We start from the raw sequence: 24,484 nt of genomic DNA, 5'->3' as shown, positions 1-24,484 counted from the left end.
GAACATTATTTTTATAATAACAGTTGTGAACCCACAAATCTAATATTTGAGAAAAAGATAAAAAAATTATGGCATGTTTATTATTTTTTGAAACTCTATTTCTAACAAATATGGCTATACAGAAATACAATGGAAAAAAAGAGTTTACAAATTCACTTTTAAGTGAAAAAGGAATTTCTAAAATTGTGTATGTATACTATTATTACAACATTATAAAACTATATGCATTAATTGATTACATATACACATATAATGGAAATTGGAAGACAGGAGGAAATAAGAATAGTGGTTGCCTTAGGTCAACGAGTATACAATTAGACTGAAAGTTCTACAAATTTTAAAATGTTTTAATTTAAAAGAAAATCATAGCTGATAAACAATCCCCTGAAATAATCTAAAAATGGTTTCTGTTGATCAGTCAAAATGAGATCATATCTTCATAATGGAGGTTTCTAAAGGAATTTTGAAAAAACTGGAGAACCAATATATAAATGGTGAGGATCAAAAAATATTGTATCTCACAGAAATTTGAGAAAAAAACCAATGTAAACTTAAAATTTTTCTTTCCTTTCTTTAAGCTTACTTACTGCTTTAGGTTCCTTGGGATCTTCACAAATATTATTAGGAGGAAGCCTCAAAGTTTCCCCTTCCTGAAGTAGTATGATCTGAGCTGCAATTTGGGGCAAGAGTGAAGGAAAGATGGTTATGTTAACTAAAGAATGACTTTAATAGGTACAAAAGAAGAGATATGAGCATATTATAAGAGTTTCCAGTCACATGGGTAATAACAATAACTAGATTAAAATTCTGAGTTTGTCAGAGAAGGACCTGGCAGGAAAATGGCCTGTGTTATTGCCAATCACAAAATGAAAAAGTGGGTAAGAGATAAGAATTAGGTACAATACTGAATCTTATGGCTGTTTATTATGCTGGGTGAATAACAAGCAAGTTTACAGTCAATCCGGATGTTGCTTTCAGCTTTGTGAATTTCCTAGCAGATGTCTGAAGAGTGACGTCTCTCCATTGCTTTTGAACTTTGTCCCTGTGGAATTCTGTGGTTTCATTGCTTAGCTCTTTTTTGCTAAGTCTCTTCAATATGACCCAGACTCTCCCAGACACTCTGGTATCATACCCAAGATAGAGGACATGAAATAGTTATTCAAAGCCCCTACAAAACTGTAGCTGGAAGTGAGGTTAAATAGAAATACATAGGAAAATACCATAAAATTGTAAGATTTTTATGTCAATAGCTCTACTAATTACTAACAGGGTGACCATGAGCAAATTATTTCTCTACTGCTCATTTTTCCTCTCTGTAAAGTAAGTACTGTCATTCAATCAATAATATTTGTTGTTATTATCCCAAAAAGGATTGTATGGAGGCAATAATGGTGTAAAAATAACTAAGACATAGTATCTAACCTAAGGGACCTCATGGTGTAGTGAGACGGACTTTTTTTTTTTTTAATATTTTTTTAGTTGTTGCTGGACCTTTATTTTATTTATTTATATGTGGTGCTGAGAATTGAACCCAGTGCCTCACACATGCTGTGCAAGCGCTCTACCACTGAGCTACAACTCCAGCCAGTGAAACAGACTTAATGAAGACTTTATTAAAGAAGTAATTATCATATGGTCAATGCAATATTTGATTTTACATGAAAGCACACAGAAAGCATTTAAGGAGGGGGCAGAAGTTTTAAAGTGGCCTTCAGGATTTATCCTGAAGTGAATCAAAGAGATCATCATATAACAATACCTAATGAACTCCAAATTTGAAATAGGCATTCCACCAATGTTAAGTTGCTTTGTCTTCATTCTGGAGTGATCTTAGTTATATGTTCTTGCAACAGAATTGAGCATTTTTGCACTGGGCAATATCAAAGTTGTGAAACCTAAATCTCTTCAGGGAGATAACGTCTGCGTTCTTTAGGAATGATTGTTCCAAAGACTATGCTTGGGAGAGAAAGCTCTCCTATTACTTTGTAAACCCTGGAATGTAGCAAGTTTTCTTAGTCAAAGCTAGCTGGCTTTTTAAGAGATTCAACCTAGTTTACAAACCCTAGGGAGTCATGAAGAGCAGTATTTAGAGAAAGACCCAAGAAGGGGAAAAATTGTGAACTCAGCCAAGATTTTTTCTCCAAGAACTTTGGCCCTTTTCTTTGACTAGTTATGTAAATTTTTAAAAAGCGTTATGTGTGTTTTTGAAAAACAATTTTTCAAGATAATAAAGAAATATAAAAATCTGTATGTGTAGATTGTTGAATGCTTGGCATGAATGGATGAAGTAGGTTTCTGGTGTATAGTCTTTGAAGCATTTTACCTGTCATTTCCCCCTTTCTCACCCACACCAGTCTCTTTCCCTACTGGCTGACCTGAGTCTTAACTGGGCCTCCAGAAAGGCAGTATAGAAGGTGTTAATGAAGATATAATCTGGGGGAAATGTGAGGAATAATTGGAAAAGACTACGGGAAGGAAGAATCACGTCAAATTACTGTTTATCTTTTGCAAATGGGCTGAGATATCAACTTACATCATTTCTCTTATTTTCTTCTGCTTTTGGATGAGACATAAGGTAGCTGGGCATGCAGAAGGGTCTGTGACACCCCTGTTACCCTATTTTGTGTTTATAGTCACTGTGTGCTTGTCTTAATATCTCCAAAACTTCTTGAAGTAAGTATATTTTACTATTCCTATGTCCTCTATTGTAGTTACTGGCACAACTATTAATATAAATTGGATATAATCGGATATAATTGTAGCTTATACTACATCCTATGAAACAGATCACCATCTTTTTGGATGCTGTCTCCCAATTCTAGACATAATTAGGAGGTCTATCATAATGGCAGCATTCCTTAAGACATATCTGGTCTATAAAGGAAAGCAACCACTGAGATTTATAAGGATGTATGCGCTCCCCTCGCTAATGTCCTCTTCAATGCCTTAGAGATGGGATTATCTTCTGGGCCTTCTCATAGAATAGTGGAGGGGGTGGGTGTCTATGTAGTTAACATGTGCTATAGTTTAACATTCCTGTCTCCTTAAGCCCTTGGATTCCTTTCTCCACATCATGCCAGTAAAGCTCTGGCATCTCAGATGTGGGCTACCACTGAGTCCAAACTTCAGTCAACCAATCAATAAATTGTGAGAGCCATTCTTAGCCACATGAGCAAACACATTAGACCTATAATCTCTAGCAAGTGTACCCATAAGCACAATATGGTGTTGTATTTCACCCTTTTCTCTTTTTCTGATACTCTTAGAGTAGACTTCCATGCACATTCCCCAGATTTCTGACATATATTTGTTAAGTCTTGTGATTCTTTTGGTGTATGAGCTAGTTTTTCCTGGATTGTAGTGTATACCTGTCTCTGTGGAATACACTGAGATTTAACCCCAGTATTGATACAGTGGCAATAGCAGGTAGTTATGATGGGTCTTGAGAGTAAGGAACATCCCCTTTTAAAATTTTGCTCTGACGCTAGGTATAGTGATGCATGCCTATAATCCCAGAGGCTTGGGAGGCTGAAGCAGAAGTATTGCAAGTTCAAAGCCAGTCTTAGCAACATAGCAAAGCCCTGTCTTAAAATAAAAAATAAAAACAGGCTGGAGATATGGATTAGTGGTTAAGTGCACCTGGGTTAAATCCCTTGATATAGGGAGAAAAAAAAAAGAATACTGAATGAGGTTATCACTGAGTTTTTGAAGAAAAGAAGGCTTATTTCCAGAGGGTAAGCTGCATTCATCAATAGGGAATGCTTAAGGTGATGTAGAGTTTAAAGATTTTTATTTTCATTGGGTCCAAGTAGATGTCCCTATTCTAATTTTCAGAATCCTGTTCTTTACTATTTAGTGCCCTAACTGTCACATGAAAACTTTTATAGGATTATGAATTCAATTGTTTCTATAATTCAGCAATATTTAAAATAAAATTTTGCAGCTCGCGCATCGCGAATGCTTATAGTCCCAGCATTTGTCGGGCTGAGGCAGTAGAATCACTTGAGCCTAGAAGTTTGAAACTAGCCTGGGCAACATAGTTAGAACTCATCTCAACACAAACAAAAAAACAACACACAAAATAAAATTTTATGTTTGATTTTCAATGAAAACACCCTGATGTCTTTAAGTACTAAAAGATCCTTTTACACTTATCATGGAAGCCTTCTGTTCTTAGATTGTGACTTGAGCTGAGAGCTGAAAGATGCGAGTTTGGCATCTTATTTTTATAAAGGCTCGAGATCATTCACAAGAATCTATCCCATGCCACTGTCCCTGTAGTCATATTGATTGACATTATGATAAAGTGCAGCAAACATTTGCTTTAGTTGGTACATAATCATAATCAGAAGGTAACACCCCCATAAGCCATCATTTTCTAGCATCTCATTTGTTACTGGTTGGGGTTAGGGAAGGAAGCTTAGTTGAAACCAATTTTCAAATTCTATCTTTGTGTGTCTATTTCCTGGGACCACTCTTGATACCAATTCTGTATCAGTTGAGGTCCAGTCAAGAGACAGAAACCACACAATGCTTTAAACATGCAAGGTTAAGTATAAAGAATCATTACTTAGAATTAGAGTAATAAGGGGATAACTAGAAAGGAACAAAGAATATTCTAAAGAATTTAAGAATAACAGAGAGATCAGCCACAACCCTTAGGGTTAAGATAGGCAGTTACTGCTGAAGTCCAGTGAGTGTGGCTCACTGGATGTCAGAGAAATTGTGTTAGGGTTCAAAGCCACCTAAAGAGTGTGAAGAGATGCTGTTTATGGAGGTTGTATTCAGGGTATTCTGCTGCAAAGCCATTTGAGGGGGTTTTAGAGGAAACTGTTCATAGGCTTTGCTTGCAAATTTGCACAAGAGGGTTGCTGGTTAAGTTGTTCATGAAGTGGTGCTACACACAACTGGTCATTGGGCACTGGTGGAACTGGGTTCTGCAGAAGCAAGGAATGCTATTAGAACAGAATTCACATTCATTGTAGGGGCCTGCCTAAATTATCCAGGTAATATCCCAGTCTCCTCTTCTTCCAGTGTCTCTCTACTGCCCTCTACTGATAAAGCTTAATGTCACACCAGCTGGAAAATGTCACACTCATGCTGCAGTGAAAACTTTATAGGACTTAACTCTACAAAGCAAGCAAATAAGGGTATATTTGGAACATTGAAAAAATAATTTTATAATTGGCTCAATGAAAGGCCCATTACCTTTAACTGGAAAAAAATCTCAAAATGATTACTGATTTTCATTGTGGGCTCTGAAAGTCCTTTTAAAAAATATTTTTTAGTTGTAGTTGGACACAATATCTTTACTTCACTTATTTATTTTTATGTGGTGCTGAGAATCAAACCCACGGTCTCGCATGTGCAAGGTGAGTGCTCTACTGCTGAGCAGCAACCCCAGCCCCTGGACACAATATCTTTATTTTATTTATTTTTATGTGGTGCTAGGCAAGCACTCTACCACTGAGCCACAATCCCAGCCCTACAAATAGCCTTTTTGAAGAGCTGATAAAAGCCATGGACACTTCCTCTGGATGAATACATTTAGATCAGTGAGATTATAGAAATTGATGGCACACAGGGGTGTTATGATTATGATTATGGGCGAACTAAAGCAAATATTTGCTGCACTTGACCATACATACACACACAGTCCTATAGACAATTCAGGGGTATGCATATTCTGGATGTCTGTCTCTGAAGCTAGATTAAGAATTCCCTGGATTAGGGCAGCAACTCTTCCTCAAATTTGTTTCAATTTAGTGACATATTCTTAACTGTATTTGAAAGTAGGGTAGGAAATGTAAGATCTCCAAATTCTACTAAACTGTGTTTGCTTTTTAGCAACAAAGACAGCAAACATTTGAAAAATATAGCCAATATTTCTAAATTTGGAGGTAGAAAATTGATGAAAATTCTTTGGGAGAAGAGAGGCTGAATGCCAGTGGAAGGGCAGGCAGTTGTGAAATAATTGCAATATTGGCATTGGGATTAGGACAAGGATAGTCATAAACAGAAGGCAAGAGTTACCTATTATCACCTGCCATGCTTTGGTAAGATTTATGGTAGCTTGCTTCCAATATGGGACCAGTGGCCCTTAATTCCTGTTATTCATACATATTTTCTTCCCACATTGACTCAGGGCTGATCTATGTGACCCAAAGAGCACATTATAGATGACAATATGTGATTTATGAAATTATATTAAGGTCTCTTAGATCTCTTGTCCTGGGTGAATCCAGATGCTATGTTGTGAGGACCCTCAAGCAGTCCCATAAAGAGGCCATGTGGGGAGGAACTGAGGCATCACATCAAAAATTAGCACTAATTTGCCATTGTTATGAGTGAGCCACCTGGAGGGTAGATTTCTAGTACTAATTCAGTCTTGAAGATGACCCAATATTAGCTGGAATTTTGATTGCATGCCATGAGAGATTCAAACTAGAACTGCAGTTCAGCTGCTTCCCAAGTTTCTGACCCACAATTTTTTTGAGGTAATTTATTTTGCAACCAATACATTCTTTTAGGTCAAAATTCTCAAAAGGTGAAAAATAGAAAGGATTTGTGTGTTTTATTGCACACACATACACACACACTTGCCTCCAGCCACATTTCTGGTCAGTGAGATGCTATTTTGCTACAACATTCTCTAAGCATTATAAATCACTGGATTGAAATCGCCAGAGAAATTAGAAGCTTCTGTCTTAATCAAATGATCACTGTAAATACTGACTAGAAATACAGTTCCTGAGAAGCAGTAAATCCAACTGTCAAACCAGCTTATTCATATTTCTATTAATATAGAAACTGATTGAAACGTAGATGCATCATTATGGAAGCTATTCTACGGAAATCACAAAATGTCTGAACTACTATATGTACCAAAATTTATGAGTTATTATAAACTAGTGTGTCCAAAGGTGTCACTATTCTGAGAGATCTGGAAATCATTCTCAAGGCTGGTTGAAGGATTCAGGGCTCTTTTGTCTGAAAAAGGCATGCAAGGCACTTAATGTTTATTTGAAGGGAATAAGGGGAGACATATTTTGGACTGGTCAAGAGGGGAAGGGTAGACCTAAATACAAATGATTGGAATACAGATTTCAACTCATAATGATTATGGCTGTTTAACAATTGATCATGCTGCAGTGAAAACTAGGGTGCTTCTTCTTCCTGGAAAGGTTTAAACAAAGATTGGCTCATGGTCCTTCAGATAAATGGGAAGAGAGATTCTGGCAGTATTTGAAAGAGTGATCTAGATGGCCTCTAAGGTTATTCTTGAAAGTCTTTTCATCTTGAATGTTTCATATTATCCATGAATATTTTTAAATGAGAAAGTTCAGTGTAATGGAAAGACTGAGTATTACAATAGAATCAAAACTATATTTAAAAATTAATAGTTGTGTGACTTTGTGTAACAGACACCCTTTCTGAGCTTCAGTATCCTAACTACTGTTTTGAAACAGGGTTGTTTTGAAAATTCATTAAATGACATATCACTCAAAACACATATTTGGCATTTAAGGCATGCACAATATGCTTCTTCTCCCTTCTTCTTCTTCTTCTTTTTTTTAAGGAGATGTGGTCTTTCTATGTTGCTCAGGCTGGTCTTAAGTTTCTGAGTTCAAGTGATTCCCTGGTTTTAGCCTCATGAATAGCTAAAACTCCAGGCATAGCCACTCCATGTGGCTCTTCCTTCCATTTTCTATAAGATGGTTTAAATCAAACATCTGGGACCAATTAAGATTTTTAAAGTACAGTGTTGAAATAAACTAGTTTTCATAGGGTTCCACTGTTGGTTTTCATTTTTTAAAAACAATACACTTGAATGAGATTTGATTAGATGCTTTGTGGCACAGCATCTTAAGAAATGAAAAGAAGGGAGAAAGTGGAAATGGAAGGAATCAGAAGCCAGATGGCCAACATCACCTCTGAAATCTGCAACTGCAAGATCATCACTTGATTAAAGCCTTTTATCCCAAGACAGCAGTCAAACAAACAAATGAAAAACTCAAATATATCAACACCAAAAGAGCATTTAGCTTCCTGGAAGGTACTCCAAATTTTAGTAAGAAAATTTCACTAACAAACACTTGATTTTCTTTGAATTTTTAAAAGAATCTGGAATCTCATAGAATGAATCAGTATGTGCTTTTCTAGCCATTCTCTTTCTTACCTTGATGATTAAAAGAATTAGAAATAAACACTCCACAAACACTGGAAATCACGTTTTATTATTTATAAGTAATTTTCTTCAAATTTCTCATTTACCTTGTTACCGAAGACAGCTACCCAAATGGGCAGAAATTACCCTGAGTTAATAAAATAGTTTCCATGAATTGCATAGTTAATACTATTTAGGTACATTTATTACTATCACAAATTTTTTTTTTGTTGTTGTTCTTAACACTGTCATGGCTTTATTCAAAAACACAGTTGCACAAAAGTATTAATCTCAAAGTTTAAGGAGAGATTCTTAAAGAACTTAACGCACTATATACATACTGCAATACAAAAAGCATTAAAATAGGACCCCAAACTTCTACAAAATATAACCCCTCCCTTACTTATTTGCATGAAAATACCACCCACAAAGCTAAATAAGTTCTTAAAAGTTATCTGGAGGTTCATGTGTTGTTTTCAAACCAAAGAATTCTAATTTTGATCACACAATAAGATGATTGATAAGAAAGTCAATATATAGATTCCATTTTAAAAATAAGTATTTTATAATCTGGGCATAGTATGTAATGAAAATTCTTAGAAAAGCAGGGCATATCAATTGTTAAAAATTAGGAGAAAAAAAGTTAATCTTTTGTACTTTCTGATTCCCCTACTAAATTTATTCCAAGCGTTTTATTTCAGTCAGTTGTGCAACTGTTTTAGTTTCTCCACAAATAACCTTTAAAACGCCAAGTCATACATTTTAAACTAAAAAAAAACAAGCAGCAGTAGTACTACACTCATAATTTAGATGTGTCCCAGCAGAGAAGAATAGCTTCAATTAGTTTCCTGAAACCAACTTTTAAAAACTTTACAAATATTCAAAACAAAGAAAAAATGTTTAGATAGTCAAGAAGAACAAAGCAATTACCATGAACATGGAAGCTCCTTGACAAAAATAGAGATGTACTTGTCTATTCATTATATTTTATTTAGTAACCATGTAAGTAAGCACATACTCATACTTATCCCAAATATTCTTCTATTTTAATGGACATTCACTTGAAAATAAGTCTTAATTTTAATATTTAATCCCAAATATTTTTCCAACTGCCTACAATATTCCAATTAAATGCTAAATCTGGTAATGCTTTAAAACTATAGGAAAACTAAAAGGCCTACCCAGAAAAATTTTAAAAACTGTGCAGGGTTGGTATCCAAATAATTTGGGATGCTAACTTAAAAATTGACTTAAATGTCTCATTAATTATCAACAGGCAATGAACACTGATGCTAATTCAAAAACCCTACCCTGTCCTTTACTTTCTTCATCCTACTTATATGGTCTTAAGTGTTGTCAGTCAAGAAAGATTTACAATAAGCAGAACTTGCTGCCTAAAATTGTATCAATAACAATATTTGTATCTCATAAAATTCTCAGTTTCTTCCACTCTGTTTAAAACCCAGAGAGATCTGAAAAGGTGGTTGAAGTATAAGGCTTTTATAAGGTTTTCTGGGTATACAGAAGTTCCCAGCTTTCTTCTGGGATATAGAGAGGGGAGTCAACAAGAAGGGAAGGTGATCATAAAGAAATCGAAGAGAGGAAAAAAAAATGCACATCTAAAACAAAACAAAATAAACAACCATTGGCATGTTATGATCTGCAGCCTAAAGAGCGGGCTCACCTGTGTGTCTCACTTAGTATAGGCAATTTTTCCTTCAGAAATAAAATCATCAATCACCACAAAATCCATGAATTATATTACTGATTAGAACCTCCCCCAAATCCACAAACTATATTGCTGAATAGAACCTTTATTATTCTGCTTCTACTTTCCAACTTAATTCATGTGACAAAAAAACCACCCGAATATCCTTAGCTATTTAAAAAAAAAAGTCAATGCCTTCAAAATAAAGATCCCTGGATCATCTCTAAAAAAAATAATCAACTTATTCAAGAGACTACTGTCATTTCATATTACAGATGACTGTAATTTCAGTTAATTTATAAATAACTTTAAAATCTTATGAATGAAATGCACCAAACTTCATCTGTGTAAAAGCAATCATGTTTTAATTATGGACTAAAAATTACTAATACAATGAACTTGAACTTGAATTAGAAAAATTAAGCTTCTAAATATAATTGCTAGAGAATATCTTAATGGGGGAGTGTCAATGAAATTTTTTCTCTACATACAATGATCATTAATAGACTAGTAAATCTTAACTGGAATGATAAGGCAAAACTATTAAGAGCACACTTTTCTATAAAAAGTTACACATTATCTTATGTTGGGATAGCTATTGTACATGAAAAAATAAAGATGTAATCACTCTATTGCACACCCAGAAATGCTGGGGAACCTGGTCTTAGAATGATCTAGTCATCTTCTTCTTCTCCCATCATCTTCAGCATCTTGTTTCCTCCCCCCACCCTGCAGACCTTCTTCTTCCTCTTCCTCCTCCTCTTCCCCATCTTCAACATCATCATCATTATCTTCTTCATCCTGAATTTCTTCTTTCATCAAGTAAGAAAGGCCCACTTCTTCTTCTCCCTCTCCCAGTTCTGATCCTGCTTCATCTTCATCCTCCTCCTCCTCCTCCTCTTCCTCATATACTTCAGGTGGACCAGCTTCATCTCCATCATCTTCATCTCCATCCTCATCCTCCTCCTCTTCGGAGTCAGGTGCTTCATTATCCTCCTAATCAAATCCATCTAAGTGGACATTTGTGATCTCACAGTTAAACAAGTCAATAAAATAAGTCTTAATTTTAATAGCAATCGTTCTTTCACATTTCACATTTCCAATCTGCAACATGTACATGATTTTTCTTTTTTGGTCTGGTTACTAGGGACTGAACCCAGGGGTTCTCTGCCAATGAGCTACATCACCAGCCCTTTTTTATGTTTTATTTTGAGACTGATTGTCCTTGATAAGTTGTTAAAGCTGGCCTCAAACTTTTGATCCTCCTGCATCAACCCTCAAGTCGTTGGGATTATAGCTGTATGCCACCATACCTGGCATATTAATTAGTTTATAGCAGTCTCTCACCAACTGTTACTATCTTGTATCCCCTCAATAGTGATTATTTCTATCCCAAATTCCAAGTCAAACACTATCAATATTCTGGGGACCACCCTTTCATACATTGTTATAAACACATATATACATATTTTGACAAAAATGGTACATTTATTTTTTATTGTGGCCCATTTCAACAGCATCAGAACATTTTTTAGGTACTTACTCAAGTAGTTATAAAGTTAAAATCATTTTTGTCTGATACTACATGTTCATATATTTCAAATTATTCCACTTTTTTTTTTTTTTTTTTTGTATTAGGGATTAAACCCAGAGGCACTTTACCACTGAGCCATATCCCCAGCCCTTTTTATTTTTTATTTTGCGGCAGGGCCTCACTGAATTGCTTAGGGCCTTGTTTAATTGCTGAGGCTGGCTTTGAACTTGTGATCCTCCTGCTTAATCTCCTGAGTTGCCAGGATTATAGGTCTGCACCATAGAGCCTGGCATTCATTATAATTTTAGTTTTTGTTCACACTAGTGAATCTTTGATGGACTCTGCTTTAAATTGTGCCTAACATTGTGAAATGCACTTTCTGTCTTAATAATTGTTTTTATTCATTCATTTATTTATACCACCATATTCTTTGTTATTACTGGAGCAAAGAATTCCTTTTTAAATAATTGCTAGTATACATTTCAATAGCAATGTACATTTTCTCGTGCCAAGTTAAGATGGTCACATCATGTTTAAAGGATTCCTGGAAGTCTGAGTCACAAGCATAAGTGACAGGAGCTGTAGGGATGGAAGGATGATGGTGGTTGAGACTTCTTGGCTTAATAGGAATTTGAGATAAAAAGTTTTAGAAAGGACAGTCAAGCGTTTATATGATGACATGATGTTGCCACTAAGGACCTAGCTTCTGCCATGCTTGGCATGCAGACTTTCTATTCTTCTGCTTGTTATTTCATGCATGGTTGCTGCACCTCTAGCATAACATACCTTCAAAAGACAAATGTAGGATAAGGATGAGTTCTGCTCTATGGAGCTTGTCCTAAAAACTTTCCTGGGAACCCCAGTAGTAACTTCAAATTTCATTTCCTTTGCTTGACCTGTGTCATATGGTTGCTCCTAGCTGCAAGGAAATGTGAAAAAGTTTAAAAAATTTTTTTTATTAACCTAGAATGTTAAGGTTCTGTTTGGGTGACAGAGTAAACAAAGAGCAGAGTTTGCTATAGAAAACCCGATCACAGAAAGCTGTGGTCATTCCATGATTGGCAACAACGGGGATTTCACTTTTATTTCAGAACAGCACTTGGGAGGGTACCGCTAAGATAGGTAAAATGTCCTACCATAAAAAGGTGGTGTGTAATGGGGGAGGAGGATGGAAGGGATCCTGCTGCATTAGCTGCTGACTGGAAATTCTTCCACTTGGTCACTAATCCAGTGGTAGTTTGAAGTCCTTATTGTATTGAGAAAGAAAAAGACCAACTTCCCCAAATTCCCTGTATTATCAGTTTGCATTCTCCTGTAAGTTGAAGTCTGAAGCAGTGAAAATGCACATTAAACAAACTTAAATTTACTGACTCCTAAACCCATGCAAACAATGCAGAATAAACCAGCAATAAATTGTGGACTCAATCTCTGTTCCTATATCAAACCTATCCTAGTTGCAAGGAATGTGAAAAAGTTTAAATCAACCTCTGTTCCTATATCAAACCTGTAAAACGGAAAAATAATACTATTATCCCTCTTCAAGCCCCATTGTACTGAACACACAGTAGTAGGTATTTGATAAGCACTTGTCAACGTTTGTTAAGAGAACCAAGACAAATTGACGTTTGAGAGACGGCCATACTCCCTAATTATACCTCGCTTTACATGGACAGTTCATTTCCTTTATCAGCATGCAGTTGGGTAGGCAGGACTGTTCCCTAAATGGAGACTCAGAAAGGGTAGCTAGGTTCCCACAAAGCAGAGTGCTCCTTACACGATGTACCCATGGCCTCCCCTCCTGGCACCGTGCTTTGCAGATAGTCGACATTTAAAAAATTTTGAGCAGTTTGAGTCAGCATTAGGGAGGGTATTAACTTTAGCAGAGACAACCCATGGGAGGAAGAAGCACTTCCTGCACCTCCAGGGTGTGGTCAACAAATATGCTAACGTCACCTAAATTGGTGTTGGGGGCCAGGGTTGCACCAAGAGCCACCGCATTCAGGCCTCAGCCTACGGCGATGCGCAGCTAGGTTCAGGACGTCCAGTTACCCGCAGTGCAAACACCGCGGGAGGCGGCGGGGCTGACCCGGCCTCGCGCAGGGGCGTTCCGCGCGTGACGCACTTCCGTTCTGCGCCTTCCGGCTTAAAGAGGAGCTGGACCCCCTACACAACAACAACAAAATCTGCGCGCTCGGGGCCGGCGCCGCTGCCGTCGTCCCGCCCTCCTGCCACCTGCCGCCGCCTCCGCCCTAGGGGTCAGTTGGAGAGCTGGGCCGCGCCCTTTGGCCAACTTCTCTGACTGCTACCCGCTCCGCCTCGCGAGACCCGGGGTGGGCCGTGCCGGCCTCCGCGGAGCAGCAAGAAGGGAGCGGCCGCCGCCGAGAACGCCCGCCCCGACTGTGCTGTTGGCCGCCCTGTTGGGCGCGGAGGGCGGCGGTGGCGGGCCCTGCTGCCGTGTCTCAGGTACCCCTTTCCCGACTAGCCGCCCTGCGCAGCCCAGCTACTTCCCCAGCCTGCGCGGCGGGGCAGTCGCGTAGGGGCCTTATTGCGTTTCAGGTTGGGGGTTGCTGTAGGGGCGGGGCGGTGACCCTGGTGGTCGCGCCCCCACCCTTCCCATCCTGCTTTCTCATCGCTTTCTCTTTCCCCCCGCCTCCCTCCACAGTCCGGAGCCAGGCGGAGCCCGGACCTGGCGGGGAGAGCTGCACCCACGGCCGGGCACCCAGACCCCGCCGCCGCCGCCACCACCACCACCGTCTCTGTCCATCCTTGGTACTGGCAATGGCCTTCGTATCGCCCGATGCACTCGTGACTGAATTGAACACAGAATACTAAGAACTCACTTCCGTCCCCATCCTAGCCGCGCCGGCGGTAAACACTTCGGCTCATTAGGGCTCATTGCTGCTCCTCTTTGACCGTCCGACTTTGGGGCACCATGGACCAAAGTGGGATGGAGATTCCTGTGACCCTCATCATTAAAGCACCGAATCAGAAATACAGTGACCAGACTATTAGCTGCTTCTTGAACTGGACCGTGGGGAAACTAAAAACGCATCTATCTAACGTGTACCCTAGCAAACCAGTAAGTGTGCAAAGCCGGGCACAACTGCTCTGACCTGCTATGTTTTTGCCATGTACCTTCCTTCTCCTGGTTCATCCCGTCTCTTCTTGAATAGGTCTCTTTAGTTTTGAGGCTGTGGTTGTCTCCTGAGTGTTCAACCATTATTAATATCTTCCTGATGAAGACCAGTTAATTAGTAAGAGGGTGCAGAAATATCAAGAGACGTAAAATTGGCAGATATGGAAAGGGACCGTTTTCCGTAGTCATCAGCCTAAAAGGAGAATGACATGCATTCTTTTTTTTTTTTTTTAAAGATAAAGAAGTGCTACAGCCCTTCTACACTAGAATTCCATTTTACTCTAAGTACCTCATCCAGAAATTCGTTCATTGTGAAGATAATTTTTTTTCCTTGGAAATAAGTATATGATTCCAAAATTATACTTTAAAGCCTGGGTTTCAAGGAGCAAGTTGTATATTAATTTTCTTCCACCAGCACTCCTTTCTCGTTTTTCTCCTGAAGAGGAAGGACACAGAAATCTCTTTAATTTAGAATAGTCCTTCCAACCCTCTCTCCACCTCCCAACCATTTAGTATCTTTTTATTCCTTTCATAGGGAGTTCATATCACCTGTTTCCCCAAGATCAGTGTGACTTTATTTCCCATTCTGAAGCATATGTGGAGATTGCAAAGATAAATACAGATGGACAGTGTAGATCCATTTGTTTCTAAAGTCGGATTTGAAAGAACCTAATTGGTAGTTAAGAAGTCTTGAAATAGTTAATGAAAGAAGGTTAGTCTCATGTAGAGTGAGGTTTCCATATTCTTTGTTATATACATTTTTCATTATTGAACAGTGTTCATTTACTTAAACTTTTGTTTAAATATGGAAAAGGTGTGTATTTTAGGGTGGGAACTATTTTTGCATCAGACAGATATACACATGGGTTTACTAGAAGGCATTTATGCCTTCTAGTCTTGTTTTACAGCCTAAGTTAGGAAGACACTTAAGATATTTATGAATTAGGACTCTTTCAATGTTGCAGTATTAAGTTTGGTTAGGCTTTTAGATTTCTAGAATAATCAGGGAATTAGGACAATTATTGTGAAAACAGGAGGGTTAGAAAAATAACTCATTGGCATTAGCTGTGTTTGTCAGTATTTTATGATACAAATAATTTTAGTAGAGGGCAAAAACCCCCCTGAGGTATGTAAGTACTTGGAACAGAATAGCTGGAGCTCTGGTTTATTCAGAACTTTTGTTTAAAAGTTTCACATGGTAGCAATTTGTTAAAAAATTTCTGCTTTACAAAAAATTTTCTATTGCATATGATTAATTTTACACAATTTTGAAATGAAAAGTAGCTTTTCAGAGTAGTCAGAATTGAAAGTCATAGTGCTGTTCACAACAGCCAAAATATCATTTAATATCATAATAATAGCCCAAGTACATTCTTGATCATATATGTACTTATGTGAGATCTTTATGTTGTACTGTTAAAGCAAAAGGGACTTGGTCTGCAGTCTGATAGAACGAATTATTACTGTTCTGTAACTTGTTTTTTTTTTTTTTTTTTTTAAGTATTAGAGAAGGGAATATGAAACCTTTTTACCTTATCTGCCTGGGAGAAACCTGTTTTTGGCAGTTTTCCCCTTGTAGTGCTAATCACTAGTGGAGGACTGTAAGTGCCTTCGTTTATGAGCTGCTTGAGGATATCAGTTGCAAAACTTCTTTCTCAACCCTTCTGCCTTTTGTAGACACACAGAGATGCTTTTTGAGGCTTTACCAAATAATATGCATCCTATTCATGACTCAGCCTTGTGGTAAACCTAACTTTTTTATCCTCCAGCAAGTTTTCTCCAAGTAGATTGTAATATCAAGTAATAGACTGTCATTTCCAGGTTAATGAGATTTGGACAGGGGATGCATATGTTTACTATTACAAATTTCACTAAAAACTGTATGGTTATTAGATTTGGCAGGTTTACATTATGATCATTAGAGATTAATTTGAAGTATCACAGTCATTGAGCAGATCAACTGTTCAGTGGTATCCCATAGCTATGGTAGTCATCAACGTGGAACTTGGGGTCCTAAAAATTTATTTTTTGATGTTATTTTCACGATTAAGCAATAGTATAGCAGAAATTATGTTTTTTATGTCCACCCACACTGACAGCTTTTCAAGTGCTCTTTGGTGGTTTTTAAATTTTATTTATTTATTTATTTAGATAGGGTCTTGCTGTGTTGCCCAGGCTGTTATGCAATTTGTGGGCTCAAGAAGTCCTTCCACTTCAGCCCCCAAGAAGCTGGGACTACAGGCATGTGCCACCACTCTTGGCTGCTTTTTTTAAAAATATTTTTTATATCTATGGACCTTTATTTTATTCATTTATTTATATGTGGTGCTGAGAATCGAACCCAGTGCCTCACCCATGCTAGGCAAACGCTCTACCACTGAGCCACAGCCTCAGCCCTGCTGTTTGGTTTTTAAGAGATCATTTCTTGTGCCTCTTCCTTAATATCTGCCTGGTGGAGGTAGGTGGACTTGGAAGCAGGGGTTCCAGTGCCTTGTAGGAGTAGGAGTTCCCCCAGTAAGAAGGAGAAAAGTTGATGGCTTTGGATGATACCGTTCTATTTGGATCTGATGGGCCTTGGTTCCTGTGGCAGTGGCTTCTGGGAAAGTAAATGGGATCTGCTGGGGGAGGAGGAAGAATAGAGATTTGAAGTTGTCTTTTTTAGGATTCCTGTAAGGACAGGTCACATGTTTACATGCTGTTAATGGAATTCTTGCTAAACTCTATAAGTGTAATCCTGAAGTCTTAAGATCTCAGCTTTATGGTCAGATGTTGATTTGACTTAATCATAGGTGAATATTTAATCTCCATATGAATATTTAAAATTCAACTCCCCCTCCCCCTGTAAACTTACCATACATGTACCCCGCTCCTCAAAAAGCACATTTCTTGAGCTTCATCTATTTATTTAACTAGGATTTTATTGACTTGGCATTCAAATATCTATGCAATGTGAAGATGATGATGACTGTCCTTTGCTCTTATGAAGCTCAGGTCTAGTGGGGGATACAGACATATAAATAAGTAACTATACCACTATGGTGACTAGTGTTATACAGGAGGGGTGTAGTGTGTTGTAGGAGCACAAGGGAATGGTTAGCTTTTGTGTTGGGGGTGTTAAGGGAATGTAGCTATTCACAGGGTTCACAGGGACATTTACATTTTTCTTAAAGAGTTGATAACAGTTTTAAGGAAGGAGAGAAGTCAGAGTCTAATAATTTCCTGTTTTAAGTATTCTTTCATAGTTAATGTTGAATTGATGACTAGATGCTTTCTATTACTTTATCACATAGTAATACAGTCCTTAGTAGAAAGATGATAGATCTTTAGTGGGCTATGGAGGGGAAGGTACTTTCTAGGTAAGGATTCAGGAAGTTGCCATATTTATGAAAATATTTCCAAATCATTAAAATCTTCAGATGTGGATTTGAGCTCTTTTGCAGTTTAGTTAACTTTGAATGGTATTGATAATTGGTTTAAGCTTTAGTTTAGGAACTGGAAAGTGTACCAGTTCATATTGATGAGAGTATGAATAGTTAGTTGTGGATTCTATTCTAATATGACTTTTTTTTTTTTTTTAACTTGATGACTTTAGTTTTTTAGGTCCTGAAATTGGACTGTAGTGTGAAATCTGAAATTTAGGTAATTGCTACTAGATGGTGAAGATACTTGTCAAGAAAGGCCACTTTCACTTGAGTTTGGGACCTTGATCTGAGTTTAGACTTAATTATCAGAGAAATAGATACCTAAATGGTTGAACTTAATGTTGTTCAGTTAGAATGGACTAAGAAAACTTAAAAAATACAAATTTCTAAGTTCAATTATTTACTTTTTTCTTTATCTCTTTTTACTATCTGTTTTTATAGGCAAACTGTAACTAAGATGGACCTGACTCACCTTGAATTCAGTGTTAAAGGCAAAACTTTTTTTGCGCTTGCATTCCCTGTTTCCCATTTTCCAGTTCTGGGATCAGAGTGCTTCTTGATTGTCTCCTCTCTGGGTACATTCCCTCTGTCTTTGCTGTTCTTGCTGTTACACTAAAGCAGTGACTTTGAATATTTAGGTCTTTTAGCTTTGCTGATGAGCCGATCTGGTCTGTGCTACTTTTTCAAATTTTTCTTTTATTCTGAGATTGTGTTAGAATTAAAGCAAGAATAGAACCAGGCATATAGGTTCTATTCTGAGAATATATTCTGAGTCTTTAATAACATTCCATAACCAAAGTGCCTACAATCCAGAAGGAAGTCTTCCATTCATTTTCAGAGGAAGTAGCTTGTATTATATCATTTGAAATTTGTATCTCTTATTTTTGTAATTCCCTGTTACCTTACATAGGTAATTTTAAAAATCGGTCAGCGTAACCACTTCAGAACTCTTGATTTCAAGGGGCTATGATAATCCATACACATAGATATAAGACTGTTGTCTTATAAGTCACCGCAATATAGTTCAAATTTTTAAAACCATTTGTGAACAAAAGTACTATCAAATTGAATGTGAAGGATGATGAGAAATAGACTTAAGTTGAAAACTTTAATGACTGCTGACTAAAATTTCAGTCATTTAAAGCCTTTTTCTAGTATCTTTTTGGAAAAATAGAAGTACTCTGAAGGTAATGTTTGTTTTAATCGTGCATTAATGCTTTTTTAAAAAAGATTTTTTAAGAATTTGTAGTTTAAGTTTCCCTTCTTTACAGCCTACTCATTTGATTGTCTATAATCCTTTTATTGTCTATTATCCTTTTATTCAGCTGCTCTGATTTTTAGGCTACCATTTGCTAAATAGTTACTATTGTGTAATTCTACTTGCTATGCTTTATCACATTTATTTCTTATAGACACCTTATGGCATAAGGTTTATAGATGAGAAAACTTAAGTTTGGTGATTTTTTTCCCAAGGTCATAGAACTCTCAATAGAATTGGAATTTGAGTCCAGTTTGGTTTGACCTAGGCCCTTAACCATTTTATTCACATTAGATATGAGGACTGTAGAGTAGATGAAGAAAGGTAGTTAGGGTCTTGGCCATGTCAGTTATATCTATAAACTAAAAAGAACCAATTCCACTATAAAAAGAGGCAGGTTTGGATGGTTTGTTGTCTAATGGCTGTGATGAATGAGTAACGTAGCCTTGCTATTATGCTAACACTTAGCAGTCTAGTATGTAGTTATTTATGTTTATCCTGATAAATTTATAGGGAAGCTATGGGAATATAATCTTAACTCTGCAAACTACATTGTTGTGGCCTATATTTTCATAGTTTCTATGTTTGGGTATTCTCTATTGTACATACATCTGATATGTGAGTGACCAGTGAATGGAAACTGCTAAGCAGGAAATATCCCTTTGGAACTCTAGAATATTACTCTTTTTTGTGGGGTGGGGGTGGGTACTGGGGATTGAACTCAGGGGCACTAGACCACTGAGCCACATCCCCAGCCCTATTTTGTATTTTATTTAGAGTCAGGGTCCCACTGAGTTGCTTAGCCGCTCACCATTGTTGAGGCTGGCTTTGAACTCATGATCTTCCTGCCTCAGCCTCCTGAGCTTCTGGGATTATAGATGTGTGCCACTGCACCTGGCTCAGAATATTTGTGTTTAGTCTTTGTACCATTTGTTGCTGCAACGACTGGACAAGGCTGTTTGGGTAACCATGCTTGCATTCATAGTGTTTCTGAATTTCCTGGGGCTTTAGATTGGGTGAATTTAATTGTAAATGGAAGGGAGATGTATTCCAGTACAAATTCACACAATTTATTTTCTACAGAAATTTTGTGCATTTCCTTGTACTTAGTGCTTTAAAGCTGTTTGAGACTTTTGACTGAACTATATGTAAATACTGAAATGTTAAAAGTTATTACTTTCAAAGGATTTGAATTATAGTTATTTAAATTATTTTGTTAGGTAAAGACGATTACTCTTACTGATCCAGTACAGACTAGATATTTTACATTTTAAAAATTAAGATTTTAAAATTTCCAGGTGGATGGGCTGGGGATGTGGCTCAAGTGGTAGTGCACTCCACTATCATGTGTGAGGCACTGGGTTTGATTCTCAGCACCACATTAAAAAAATAAAGATATTGTGTCCACCTAAAACTAAAAAAAAATAAATATTAAAAAAAAATTTCCAGGTGGAATTTGATTATACTAAAGTCAAATGTAGTAGGAATGTGATTTTTAAGGCATACATAATTATGACATACATTTAATCTTTCACTTAAAAAATTTAATCTTCTAATACTGTGAATTTTTTGAAATATAAAAATATTGTTTGTTTTTTAAATTCAGCTCTCAGATTTTTGTATTAAGTGTATTTGAGTTGGATAATATTTTAAAATTTAAAAATATTTTGTATTGATGCATTATAATTATAAATAATAGTGGGATTCATTATTTTCATTTTTTAAAAAATATTTTTTAATTGTTGATGTACTTTATTTTTATTTATTTATATGTGGTGCTGAGGATCAAACCCAGTGCCTCACATATGTGAGGCAGGTGCTCGGCCACTGAGCCACAACCCCAGCTTCTTCATTTGTTTTTGATGTCTAGTTAGACATTAAAGTATATATATTAATATGTAAGTATATATATTAATGGTATATATGTAAATGTTTTAAAAAGAAAAAATATTCATATTTGGACTTATTTTTGAATAATATACGAGTAGGTGAGCTTTCCTTGCTTTGTTATTTTGCAACATCTGTTAAGTGAGTACCAGAACTTTTTTGACCCACTGTTTATTAAGGTTAAGCAGTCATTTATTTTGAATGGAACATTTCTGTGTCTGGGCTACTCAGAGTACCATTAGGATGTTTCCATCTTGATCTTGATCTTGTTTGGCTGAACTCTGCTGTACCATATATGACCAGGTTTTTCTAAGGTAGGATAGTGGAAGTGATAAAAGGTGTGTATCTGATAAGAGTTGCTATTTGTTATAGGAGTAAGTGCTGGGAAGAATAGTGGTGGTGTTAACAGAAATAGTTTTAATTATGTTACTCTGTGGAGCCAGTAGTTTTATCAGTAGAATCTTTTAATTGAAAATTTAGTTAGTACTTTTTGATTTGCTAATCCTGAGTTTCCTGGATTCTTATAAAAGGGATAGCTGTATTTTTTTTTTTTAATTCAGAGAAAAATGATCTTTATCATGTTAAGCTACTGAGATCTTGGGGTTTGTTATAACAGCCAGCATCACTTACGCAAACTAATAAAGAAAGGGATTTTTTTTTTTTTCGTGAGTGGTTCATTAAATTTATGGATAGCATTTTCTTTATTTCTTTTTATTTATTTATTTTTAAAATACACAACAGCAGTGGAGAGCATTACAATTCTTATTACACATATAGGGCACAATTTTTCATATTTCTCTATATAAAGTATTTTCACCTCAATTTATGCCTTTATACATGTACTTTGTTGCTATTTTTTTTTTTGCATTACAATTCTTAATACTCATACATACCACAATTTTTCGTATCTCTGTATATAAAATATGTTGATACTCAATTCAGGTCTTCATACGTGTACTTTGTATAATGATGTCCATCACATTCCACCATTCTTGCTAATCTCCTGCCCCCTCTCTTTCCCTCCCACCCCTCTTCCCTATCTAGAATTCATATTCCTCCCATGCTCTCCCTCCCTATCCCACTATGAGTCAACCTCCTTATATCCGAGAAAACATTCAGCATTTGTTTTTTGGGGATTGGCTGACTTCACTTAACATTATCTTCTCCAAGGCCATCCATTTACCTGCAAATGCCATGATTTTGTTCTTTTTTAATGCTGAGTAAAATTCTGATGTGTATATATGCCACATTTTTTCATCCATTCAAAGGACATCTAGGTTGGCCCCACAGTTTAGCTATTGTGAATTCTGCGATAAACATTGATGTGGCTGTGTCCCTGTAGTATGCTGTTTTTTAAGTCCTTTGGGTATAGTCCCAGGAGAGGAATAGCTGGGTCAAATGGTGGTTCCATTCCCATATTTCCAAGGAATCTCCATATTGCTTTTCAAATTGGCTGCACCAATTTGCAGTCCCACCAGCAATGTATGAGTGTACCTTTTCCCCCATATCCTTGCCAACACTTATTGTTGTTTGTCTTCATAATAGCTGCCATTCTGACTGGAGTGAGATGATATATCTTAGAGTAGTTTTGATTTGCATTTCTCTGATTGTTAGAGATAATGAGTATTTTTTCATATATTTGTTGATTGATTGTATATCCTCTTCTGAGAAGTGTCTGTTCAGGTCCTTGGCCCATTTGTTAATTGGGTTATTTGTTTTTCAGTGCTTATCTTTTTGAGTTCTTTATTTACCCTAGAGATTAGTGCTTTATCTGATGTGTGAGGGGTAAAAGTTTGCTCCCACGATGTAGGCTCACAGATTGTTTCTTTTGCTGAGAAGAAATTTTTTAATTGATTCCATCCCATTTATTGATTCTTGGTTTTAATTCTTGCATTGCAAGAGTCTTATTAAGGAAGTTGGGGCCTAATCCCACATGTTGAAGATTAGGGCCTACTTTTTCTTCTATTAGACGAAGAGTCACTGGTTTAATTCCTAGGTCCTTGATCCATTTTGAGTTAAGTTCTGTGCATGGTGAGAGACAGGGGTTTAATTTCATTTTGTTGCATATGGATTTCCAGTTTTCCCAGCACCATTTGTTGAAGATGCTGTCTTTTCTCCAGTGCATGTTTTTGGCACCTTTGTCTAATATAAGATAATTGTAATTTTGTGAGTTAGTCTCTGTGTCCTCTATTCTGTACCATTGGTAAGAAAGAGATTTTTCTTTTTTTTTTTTTTTTCATTTATATCTTTTTTTTTAAATTTTTTTTATTGGTTGTTCAAAACATTATAAAGCTATTGACATATCATATTTCATACAGTAGATTCAAGTTGGTTATGAACTCCCAATTTTACCCCAAATACAGATTGCAGAATCACATCGGTTACACATCCACATTTTTACATAATGCCCTATTAGTAACTGTTGTATTCTGCTACCTTTACTATCCTCTACTATCCCCCCTCCCTCCCCTCCCATCTTCTCTCACTCCCCATCCACTGTAATTCATTTCTCTCCTTGTTTATTTTCCCATTCCCCTCACAACCTCATATATGTAATTTTGTATAACAATGAGGGTCTCCCTCCATTACCATGCAATTTCCCTTTCTCTCCCTTTCCATCCCACCTCATGTATCTGTTTAATGTTAATCTTTTCTTCCTGCTCTTCCTCCCTGCTCTGTTCTTAGTTGCTCTCATTATATCAAAGAAGACATTTGGTATTTGTTTTTTAGGGATTGGCTAGCTTCACTAAGCATGATCTGCTCTAGTGCCATCCATTTCCCTGCAAATTCTATGATTTTGTCATTTTTTAGTGCTGCGTAGTACTCCATGGTGTATAAATGCCACATTTTTTTTATCCATTCATCTATTGAAGGGCATCTGGGTTGGTTCCACAGTCTAGCAATTGTGAATTGTGCTGCTATGAACATCGATGTAGCAGTATCCCTGTAGTACGCTCTTTTAAGGTCTTCAGGGAATAGTCCAAGAAGGGCAATAGCTGGGTCAAATGGTGGTTCCATTCCTAGCTTTCCCAGGAATCTCCATACTGCTTTCCAGATTGGCTGCACCAGTTTGCAGTCCCACCAGCAATGTACAAGAGTACCCTTTTCCCCACATCCTCGCCAGCACTTGTTGTTGTTGGACTTCATAATGGCTGCCAATCTTACTGGAGTGAGATGGTATCTTAGGGTGGTTTTGATTTGCATTTCTCTGACTGCTAGAGATGGTGAGCATTTTTTCATGTACTTGTTGATTGATTGTATGTCCTCCTCTGAGAAGTATCTGTTCAGGTCTTTGGCCCATTTGTTGATTGGGTTATTTGTTTTCTTATTGTTTAATTTTTTGAGTTCTTTGTATACTCTGGATATTAGGGC

The 24,484-nt window shown here is 36.9% G+C and overlaps 1 protein-coding gene and 1 pseudogene across 3 annotated transcripts in view; one reads left to right on the top strand and one right to left on the bottom strand.

Annotated features, from left to right (window-relative positions):
* Positions 1-8,226: 8,226 nt before the first annotated feature.
* Positions 8,227-13,516, bottom strand: LOC131424801 (acidic leucine-rich nuclear phosphoprotein 32 family member E-like; annotated as a pseudogene).
* A 38-nt stretch (positions 13,517-13,554) lies between these two features.
* Positions 13,555-24,484, top strand: part of Herpud2 (HERPUD family member 2) — a 53,275-nt gene continuing 42,345 nt past the window's right edge. The window contains exons 1-2 of one of the 3 annotated variants that reach the window (XM_046460596.2): positions 13,555-13,872; positions 14,072-14,488. In XM_046460596.2, coding sequence (XP_046316552.1) covers positions 14,342-14,488 — 147 coding nt within the window. In that variant the 5' untranslated portion in view covers positions 13,555-13,872; positions 14,072-14,341. Of the gene's footprint in view, positions 13,873-13,912; positions 14,489-24,484 lie in introns of those variants that run through there. The other 2 variants (XM_058584446.1, XM_058584445.1) reach the window with 2 other exon arrangements.

Source organism: Marmota monax, unplaced genomic scaffold (assembly GCF_021218885.2).
Source record: "Marmota monax isolate L192 unplaced genomic scaffold, Marmota_monax_Labrador192_F-V1.1 WCK01_AAM20220418_F8-fsc00107, whole genome shotgun sequence".
NCBI classification, from domain to species: Eukaryota; Metazoa; Chordata; class Mammalia; order Rodentia; family Sciuridae; genus Marmota; species Marmota monax.
Note: the sequence above shows the minus strand (reverse complement) of the source record. Positions and strands in the feature narration are given on the sequence as shown.